The sequence below is a fragment of the Zea mays genome, chromosome 10 (assembly GCF_902167145.1).
Source record: "Zea mays cultivar B73 chromosome 10, Zm-B73-REFERENCE-NAM-5.0, whole genome shotgun sequence".
Classification (NCBI taxonomy): Eukaryota; Viridiplantae; Streptophyta; class Magnoliopsida; order Poales; family Poaceae; genus Zea; species Zea mays.
The window spans coordinates 147,098,158-147,108,466 of NC_050105.1; the positions used below are offsets into that span (position 1 = coordinate 147,098,158).

The following is a 10,309-nucleotide window of genomic DNA, read 5'->3' on the forward strand; positions in this document are numbered from 1 at the left end:
ACATGCATTCATGTTATTGGTTCCGCTTACTAATCATAAGAACCATTTTGCCTAATATAATGTTTTAAATACATGTATGGATGAGGTTTAAAATCAGACACCCGCGGAAAAAGGACGAGTAGTTTAGGACAGTTTTAATGGAGTTTCATGAGACAGGTTCACGAGCATTAAACAAACTGATGTGATATAATATTGACGGACATGGATATGATAAAAGTTACAGGATGAAATAGGGGTTTTATGGAGATGAAACACGTCTAATAAACTATTCTAATATATATATGGTAATCTTAAAAACAGTGAGACGAACGAAACTTCCACTAAAACCAAACATAAAACTACCGTATAATTTTGTGATGAAGTTTGGACCTGCGATATCTCTCTTTTATTTGACGACAAACGAGGTAGCTCAACACTCTCGATTTGTCCGAGTTTTGGTAAGCATCAAGACCGAATGCAATGTTTAGTGTATATATCTGTGCAAGATTTCAAGCATCACCCAAAAGAAAATCATTTGAAAACAATGAAGAGAAAATTTGAGATACTTGAAGCATACATCAAACATTAGACGTCGATACCCCTTGATGTCACTTTGCATTACGTAAACCTTTTTTTACATAACCAGTGTGGTTGTGGTTGCTCTTAGAAATGGAATTGTGTCGTCGATAGAGATGGCAACGGGCACATTTTACCCGCGTGCCCGCGGGTAAAAACCCTATAGGATGCGGGTTTGGGTGTGAGTTTGTACCCGTGAGTACGGGTACGAGTTTGATTCTCAACCCGACGAGTTTTTTCTCGTGGGTATGAAAATGGTGTACCCGTGCCCGCAAACCCGCATACCCGCGTGTGTGTCTGTGTAGACTGTAGAGCACATGCATCTCAATTTAGTGTCACCCCAAAAGCTTTGAGCGAGCGGAGCCAATCAAATGATATAAAAGAAGACTACAGACGTCGGGGAACTCGTAGAACTCTTGGCTATGATCGGTACATGTTTTTACCAGTTTAATAAATATTTATTATGTGCTATCAGTTTAATAAATATTTATTATATGGTTGTGCCCGCGGGTGCCATAAACCCGCGGGTAGCGGGTTTGGGTAACATACGCTACCCATCGCGGGTAGCGGGTACGGGTTTAACATTAATCTCACAGGTACGGGTTTGTAATCTCTGTACCCGCGGGTTTTAAACCCGTTGCCATCCCTAGTCGTGGAAATACTTTAGGGAAAAAAATTCTGAGTCCTCTTTTATTATTGGCCAAGCCAGTATGTACCACTTCACCGGGTTGTACTAGCATGTATTCTGAATCGTCTAAGACTTTATTCGGGTAATTTAGTATTGGACTCAAACAAAATATGTTAACGTGTAGAATGGAGTGTAAATTAGTTTAAATTATATCTAAATTCATGTTAATATAAGTGGATTGACGTTAATAATAGAATACCCAAACTAGTATAAAAAAAGAAACGGACTGTCCAAGTTGATATTATAGTAAAAGGTCATCGACAGGTCGTACTCCTACTATAGTAAAAAAATGAAAGATTGTTTACCACAAGTAGAAATTGGCGGTAGGATTGATTGGTAAAGCGAAAACGGGCATGCGAGCCAGTGACAGTCTGACAGACGGGACACCTCGTTAATCGGCCAAGACGAGTAGGCTGAAGTTGACCAGTAGCCTCCGCCTGCGCAGCGCCGCGCAGTCGCGACTCACGAGCGAGCGGCGCCTTGGGTCGGTCACTGGCGGTGACGCCACCGCAGCCCGCCTTGGGGAGCAGTGAAGTAAATAGAATACTGTACGTAGAATATAAAGAGGAGAGAGGGGGAGATTTGGAGCCGAGAAGAGTGGGGAGGGGAGGGGAGGGGAGGGGACGAGTCGGGGCCAGCCGGTGGGACCAGGGCAGCCGCAGGCCGCAGAGCACAGGCAGGAGTCAGGGTCACTGGCTCCCGCTGCTGTGATTCCGGTCCACGGCGCTCCGCCCATGTGCCCTGGCCCTGGCCCTGGACCTGTGTCTCCCTGACTGACTCCGTTTGGCCTATGGCAACTTGGCGAGAGAAGCGAGGTCGACCGGGCTGGCGCGAACGGCCGGCATGGCAGGCGGGCGGCGAAAAGGCAGCTGCCTGCTTTGCCTTACGCCTGCGGGGGTTTTCCATCCATTGGCGTATTAGTATACGTACCACATGCTCCGCGAGGTAGAGTAGAGATGCTCCGCTCGGTCGGTCGTTCCCTGGAGCGTCAGATCAGATCGTCGGCTACCGTGCTCCGCAGGTACACCCTACCGTTGTGCGCCCTCGTTGCACGGTGCTTGCTTGCTTGGGATCCCGCAACCGTGCGTGACTTCGGCCGACCGAATACGACGTGGCCACGGACCGACACGGGAAACCGGACCATGGCACGACGCGACGCGACGCGACGCGAGCTTGTGACGAGCGCCGAGCCGACACACCGGTGGTCATAACCTGACGCCACGCGACGAGCTTCATGTGATCATCACAGGAGCCAAAGCGACCAACGTACGATACGATACATACGTACGTCATGCGCGATACGCGTACACGTACGCAGGTGTTTGATTTAATCAGCGCACACGCAAACGCAAACGAAGGCGCAGTACCGATCGATTTCTGATCGATGGCGGCTCAGAAATATATGGGCGCAGGAGTTCTTTACACTAGATTAGTCGCGAAATATATCCCCAGTCGTCAATACATACCTTGACTTGGCAGGCACTGAAAGGCGAATAAATTAACCGTAGCTGCATTGACCAGGGCACCTTCAAAAATAATACTGGCAGGATACAGAAAAACCGAACGGTGCATCGTTCCGCGACAGACGGCAGCGCGCAGCCGCCGCTTTCCTCACCGTGGTCCGTGGGTGGGGGTGGGGGGATCTTTGAACCGCGCGAAAGCAAAATTTGACACGACACTATAGCTACTGGCAGTGAGCAAAAGCCTGCCTGGTTTGCTTTGTTTTTACTATGCTAATGCTATGCCACTGACGGAGACCCTTTTTGACTGCCCGTGCCATGCGTCGGCGGATGGGATATCTCGTCCGGATTTGGTTCGTCGTCGACCACGACGTACGTTGACGGCTACGCCCGCATTTCACACGTACGGGCGCGCGCGCGTGACACGATTCGATGCCCTCGTGCTGATCGCAGCGCTGCTGCTCATCTAGCCGTTGGATGATGCTACGGCCGGAGTATCTTGACCCTTACGGGCGCGTGACACGATTCTGCATGTCTACGTACCGCGGCTCGCTTAGACCTGTGTGGTTAGTGATTGCTACGTACACTACTACTAGTTTGCTACTAGAAGAATAACTGCTAGGATCCAACAGTACGTTCAACGGGAAAGCGTTTTCAACGGCTATGATCCATTCCATCCAATTCAGGTCAAAGGGGCCGGCACTAAATACTTCTCTCAGTTTCTGTCCAGGCACTAAATACTTCTCTCAGTTTCTGTCCATATGTGTCGATCGCTGGTAACGATTTACTGCAACAACTTTGACCATACGTTTTTCTCCTGCATATACGATTCACAATACGCGTGAGATCTATTATTATCGTCTTATTACACGAAACCATCACATTATATTAGTCAATGCAAGCAAGAGAATCTAAATATTCCACGCTAGTTAAACGACAAATATTTTTTTCCTAATAATACGATAGATAGCTTACGACAAGGACGGACTGCATAGAATTGTTCAAAACAGACCGCATTAGGCTGTAGGTACAAACAATGTAAACTCATCCCTCCTTTGTAACCTGCTGTACATACTCATTCTTTGTAGTAAAAACTACTGCAAGGACTTCCCTATAGTTAATTCCGATCAATATGGACATGTTTGGAAAAGGGGAATGAAGTGGGTTGGAGGGGCTAAAACTAAAATCACCTTACTATTCAATTTTGAATAGCAAGATGATTTTAGTCCATATATATGGTAGCTTAGATTAAATAAAAATATTTGGTACAACAAATAAATAGTAAATTCTACCGCAACAAATTAAGCGGGGGATAGCAAACTGATTCCGGTTGGAAATAAAAAAACTACATAAATATGTGGACACTCTGGTGCACGTGGTGTATACATTAAATCATGTTCAAGATAAAGGCCGTCTATAGCAGTTTATCCATGTTATTTCCTATTTCAAATTTTATTCTGTAAACATTACAATTCACAACGTAAAACATCGTATACGATCCATTGGAGACAGCTTAACAATCGGTTTCGTAGGGAGAAATCTTTGAGCACGTCAAGATACACCGTCGAAGGGAGCAGCTTAACAAATTTTAAGTATGTCAAATTTAAAATTCAAATATTGTAAACTATCTCTGATGAAAATATTGTCAAAATGAAAGTTATAGAACTTCAAAAGTTATTTAACTTTGTAGTTGACAACTTTTTATTTGAATTCATTTACGGTTTCAAACAAGCTATTTACACTTAATTGGTTGTAATATGTGGAAAAAAAACTACAAACTAGACACAAAACATGCCATAGTCGGAATGGTAGCGGAGAGTACATGCGAGGGTGAGGTCGTAAAAATGTCGCGATTTGCGACTTCGGTGAAGACGGACGAGGCTTCTTAAATAATTTTTTGATGTTTTTAAAACCCGTTTACCATTTCTGAAAATAATTTTCACTGGCGGATTTATTACGTCGGTCGCTAGTGAAAACCAATTTTCACTGGCGACCCTCAGTTATCCGCCTGTAAAAATGATGATTTTTACTAACCCCTAGCACCGACGGTTATAAAAAAACGTCAGTGAAAATAGGTTTACAACCGTCACTATAGAGCTTTTTTGTACTAGTGGTACAAATATTATAAACTCATCCTCCTTTGTAACCTGTTGTACATACTAATTCTTTGTAGTAAAAAATACTGCATGGACTTCCCTACAGTCAATTCCGATCAAAAAGTACATATATATATATATATATATATATATATATATATATATATATATATATATATATATATATATATATATATATGGTAGCTTAAATTAAATGAAAAATGTTTGGTACAACAATAAATTGTAAATTCTACTGCAACAAATTAAGCGGGGAATTGAAAGTTGATTCCGGTTGGAAATAAATAATCCAAATAGTCCACATGGTGTACACATTAAATTGTGCTCAAGATAAAGGCCGCCTGCATCAACTTATCCATGTTATTTTCTATTTTAAACTCTACTCTGTAAATGATACAATCCACAACGCAAAACAACGTGATCATATAAATGATCCGCTCGAGACAGCCTAACAATAGGTTTCGTAGGGAGAAATCTTTGAGCACGTCAAGATAACAGTCGAAGGGATGTTTTTCCCCCTTGAGTGCTGACAATATGGATGTAAAAAAATATCTAGATTTTTTCTTATAGAAGAAGATGCAGTAACCAAAAGCAGTAGCTGTTGTGAGCTGCAACCAAACCGAGGAGCAAGTCGGTAGACGATAAGCGCCCCTGGTGTTTCAGCAGCATGTTGCCCGTCCTAGCAGAATGTAGATTGCAGAAATGATTGGAGAAGCCAGCACAGCATCAGATGATTCAAAAAAAAAGTATTACAACAACTCTCTCATCCATCCATGGTGTACACAGTATCTTTCTGGGCGCTTTCAGTTTCAGTGCCCCGCATGTTGGCGATCTGTTCGTGAGCACGCTTTACAGGGAGGAACAGACACGCTAGCTGCTAAAGCCGGCTTGCTTTCCTTCCCTTTCTTTCTTTCTTTCTTTCAAGCTCACCACCGGAACCGGCGCCGATGACAATGGCGATGAAGAGAGTATAGTAGTAAAAAAAAAAAAGGCTGTGGGCTGTGGCTGGCGCTCCCGTGTTGTGCGTCCTGGACGACACCCGACACCCTGTCTGCTGCCACCAAAAGCAGCCGATGCGATAGTTGTCGTGCCGGCGCGGCACACCAATTCCTTTCCGAAAAGGACTCGGGCATCTGGCTGGCGTGCCTCTGCCCCGTGGGCCCTGCGAGTGCGATTCCTCTCCGAAATGAACATCCTCCTCGTCGTCTGCCTGGCTGCCTTGCAGGAGATGATACTTCTCGGAACCCACTACCCACCCGGTCGATCGATCTCTCGTCGTGCGCATCTGCTTGGAAGGTAGCAGCAGCAAAGCACACGACACTATACTCCTACTCCTACTACTCGTACAATCAGTGCAGCGCAACAGGAGATTATTCTTGATTGGAATGCGAAAAAGGAGGTTCGTTTCGGGGATGAGCTAGTACGGAATGCATGGCCGCATGATGCACATGAGAGCGCTAGCTGGTTTTGTTGGGTAACTACCAGTCCTGCCACAAGTGGCAGAATGCTTTAGGCCATATTTCTATTCGTCCATCCAGGGTACCACCGCGTGCGCACGCCCTCTTCATCACAACGAGACTCGCTAGAGGCACAAGGATGGAGAGGACGAATGGCCAGCCTTGCTTAGCATTACAGTATGTGTGTGTAGCTAGCTTTAAGGTAAGCACCCCGTGCATGATTAGGGTTTGTGGGAGGCATGATCCTTCCTTCCTTCCTTCCTTCCCGCCGCCGGAATAGAGTACTTACAGTACGCGCCCCTGTGCTTCGTGGCTGTTCCTGGTCCCCTGCGATTACGAGGATTAAGCTGGAATGGAATGGATGCCATCTCCCTCCCGCCCCACCCACGCCTTCCAGGCAAGGCAACGTCCCAACCACTGCTCGTCGCACACTCGCATATGCTTGGCGGGCAGAAAAGGTACCATGCACACCGCTCTAGCTATAGCTAATTAATCGCCTGATAGCATGCTAGGCATCGCAGTTAAACACTATCCATACATTTGCATGCATGCTGGACTGCGGATTGAGAAAGATATACATCGGGGATTCGACAGCTTTTGCACGGTAACCACGAAGTCTCTGGTTGCCTGCCGGTCACTGTGCCAGAGACTGTTCGGATGAGGCAGATGCGTTGCGTGCGTCCAATCTGCTAGGGCGAGAGCTCAGCTGCCCGGATGCTCGCCTGGCGATTGTTGTGCTCTGTTCTACTGTTCCTGTTCCGTGCTCGCGAGAGCCAGAGCCTGCCTGCCTGCCTGCCGGTGTGCACGGTGCTCGCTGTGCTGTGCGAGTGGACGTGTGCCCAGGAGGGCAGGAGGCTGCACAAGTGGATTGATTGATGCCGCGCCCCCCGTTTGTTCGACGCAACGCAACGGCATGTTGATCCTTGTCCGGGCTCGCCGTCCTCGGATCCACTCACGACCGCCGATCAGGTAGCGCCGGAACGGAATCCTGTGACGGTGTGACCCATGCATGAATTGCAGCGAGTGCTGTGCTGGTTTGGAATCGTTCCCACGTGTGCAGCGCGAGCCCAGCTGCCTCTGCCTGCAACTCTGCGCGCGAGTGCCTTGCTTGAGCATCGACGTCTGAAAAACTCTGAGCAGCAGAACGGGAACGGGACACCAAAGCAAAACGTGTGCTAGTGCAACGTTTGGACGTGGGTTTTGGTCCTGATAGCAATATGCTAAATGAGCTGGGGTTCTCCTTAAATAGAACCATAAATAAAACAAGAAGAAAAGGGAAACCGGAAACGTAATTAGTTAGTGTCATAGTAGTGGCACCAGTAGCAACTGAGTCTACGTACTGTTGCTCATCGCGATCGCGTACCAATCATCAGAAGGCTGTCCTAGGAACGAAATGAATGCAGGAGCGAGTGGCAACAGTGCTCCACTATACAGCCTGACTGATCGAAACGTTTCATGAGTTTCAGAAAACAGTCCTCCACACCACACCATCAGCAAACCCGAACCCACGAATATTCGCGGGAAAGAGCGACGAGACGCAGGCAGGCCCAGTACTACCACTCTCCACAGTCCATCTCCAAGTGGGACCCAAGCCAAGCCCTCAGGCTCGCAGGCCGGCCCACCAGCATAAATGCAGGCCCATCGACGCGACCAGACCACCAGCATAATAAATGACCAAATGCAGGCAAAGGGCCCACGAGTCGGCGATACGACGTCGCTGGGAATGGACCGGCGCTTCCGGCAACGTGGGATCCACGGGTCCAGATAATAGACCCACCCGCCATTTCGAATTTTGCGGGTCCCGTCGCCGTCCGTGTCCCCTTGTCCCAACGTTCCTCGCTCCAGAGAGTTTTCAAATGCACGCGCGCTTGATCCCCAAATCTACCGTACCAGACCTGGACGAGCGCCGCCACCTGCTCTCGCTGGGCGCGGCGACCGGCCGACGACCGCTGCACGTCTCGATCCAGGGCTTCGTCATCTGCTCCCACTGGACCTTGCGTCCGCCGGCGGCTGCACCTCAGAGGTCGGCTTTGGTCTGCCAGCGCCATCCTGCGTCACGATGGACCCAACGAATCAGCGGTCCTCAGGAGCAGGGCGCCGCAGCTCCGTCGCGGCTACCATGGGACGTGGTGGTGCATGCGTCCATGGTCAGCAGCATGTGCCGGCACCTACGTCACTCCGTTCGCCCTCTTTACCTGAGTTGCAACAAGCACAATCTGCAATGCCACCAAATCCCTCATGGTACGTATTGTTTTGCCCTCTTGTTGTGATGCCGGAGTGATTGTACTCCGTTTGGACTCTGGTATTTTAGTGATTGTACGTATTGGCATGTACACCTTGCCTCAGCCTCTAGTGATTGTGGACTCTGGTATTTTTGTATTAGTCTGATGCCCTCCAACCTTTAGTAATCTTGGATTCTAGAAGTCATGTAGTAGAGAGCAATACATATAATCAGGTCTTATGTTTTGTGGTACAGGAACTTTTATCCACCAAATGGTTTTCTGAATCTCATTAACCAACCGTACATGCCAATGTCGTCGCAACCACTTGGAGAGAATTTCCACTTTGTTGGTCTCACCCAGAATTTCAACACATCTCCACCACCGCCACCAAGTGCTAAAAGGACTAAAAAAGCATCCAGACTTGCTAAAGAAACTATTCAGATTGGTGGTGATGGTGATGCAGCAACTGAGGAATCTAAGGCAGTCAATAAAAGGTATTGGGCACATGACGAGGAAGTGAGGCTGGTAATAAACCTTTTCAAATCTTCTCATATATATAATATTATAGAAGAATGAACTGTTAATTTGATGTTTCCTATTCATAGGCTAGTTCTTGGTTGAACTGTTCTCATGATCCAATACATGGCAATGACAAGAAAGGAGAAACTTTCTGGAAGGAAATTGCAGAATACTTTAACAAGCATGCTCCAGCAGATCGTCAAAGGGACGTCAATCAATTAAAGATACACTGGACACGGTTGAAGACAGTGACCAACAATTTCAATGGGTGTTGGAGCGCAGTATCAAAAATGCATACAAGTGGGTACTCTGATGATCAGTTAATGGATGAGGCACAAAAGATGTATGCAAATGGTAGTAACGGCAAACCTTTCACGTTAGTTCATTGGTGGAAAGCTCTCAGAAATGAACCTAAATTTTGTGCACAAATCTCACAGATGATTAAGGAAAAAGGTCAGAGCCATACCATTGACATCACTAAAGACAAAGATCAGCTTCCCTTACAACGTCCTATAGGAAGAGATGCAGCCAAGGCTCAAAGGAATGGTAAGCGCAAGGCAGAAGAGGTTTTGGATGGTATTGCTCGCCTTGGTGATAGCATAAACAAAATTATTGAAGTGCAACATGACCGTAAGCAAGAGCGTAAAAAGGTGGCTGAAACTCAACTAGAAATCTCAAGGTTACAACTCAAAGCTGCACAGGAGCAGAAGGAGGTAAAATTGCTTGAAGTATATAGCTCACTACTGCAGCAAGACACTAGCCAATTATCTAATCAAGGAAAGATAAACCGAGAGAAGGCATTGCAAAAGATGGAGCTGAAATTATTTGGTGATAGTGAAAATATGATGTGAGCTGAATTATTTGGTGACATTCAAGGGTGAAGTCAAGGGTGAACTGAAAGGAAAATATGATGTGAATTGAAATGAAAGTGTTCATTTTCTGAGTTTGCATTCAAATCTATTTGTGTGTCCTGTATGAACTGAAATGAAAGTGTCCATTTTTATTTATATATGGCAGCACATTTATCTCAAGGAAGCGTACTATTGTTTGGCTGCAAATATACATGCCACACTAGATCATGAAACTTACTAGCATTTAATTGCACTGGTTAACTTAGGAAACAGTGAAATGAAACTCTCCATTGAGATAATGATGTTTCATTCATCCTCCAACCTGATGTGGTGTTCTTGGAAACAGGGACGTGAAATCCTTTATCGAGAATAGCCTAAAACCCGCACGCGAACGCCTTGCTCCGTCGTTTCGCGCGGTGGGAGTCGTTTTGAAAAGTGGTTTC

The 10,309-nt window shown here is 46.5% G+C and overlaps 1 protein-coding gene across 1 annotated transcript; it reads left to right on the top strand.

Moving 5' to 3' along the window:
• Positions 1-8,058: 8,058 nt before the first annotated feature.
• On the top strand, positions 8,059-10,046 carry LOC103642113 (glutathione S-transferase T3). Its single transcript, XM_008665427.3, has 3 exons — positions 8,059-8,515; positions 8,751-9,021; positions 9,102-10,046. The coding sequence occupies exons 1-3, from the start codon at positions 8,334-8,336 to the stop codon at positions 9,864-9,866; spliced, it is 1,218 nt and encodes a 405-aa protein (XP_008663649.1). The 5' UTR covers positions 8,059-8,333; the 3' UTR covers positions 9,867-10,046.
• Positions 10,047-10,309: the final 263 nt, after the last annotated feature.

Bases quoted from the DNA above. Each gene is read 5' to 3' on its own strand.
- LOC103642113 (XM_008665427.3), top strand. From the start codon at position 8,334: ATGGACCCAACGAATCAGCGGTCCTCAGGAGCAGGGCGCCGCAGCTCC. The intron at 8,516-8,750 runs GTACGTATTGTT...TTTGTGGTACAG, and splicing joins ATGCCACCAAATCCCTCATG to GAACTTTTATCCACCAAATG. The intron at 9,022-9,101 runs GTAATAAACCTT...TCCTATTCATAG, and splicing joins ATGACGAGGAAGTGAGGCTG to GCTAGTTCTTGGTTGAACTG.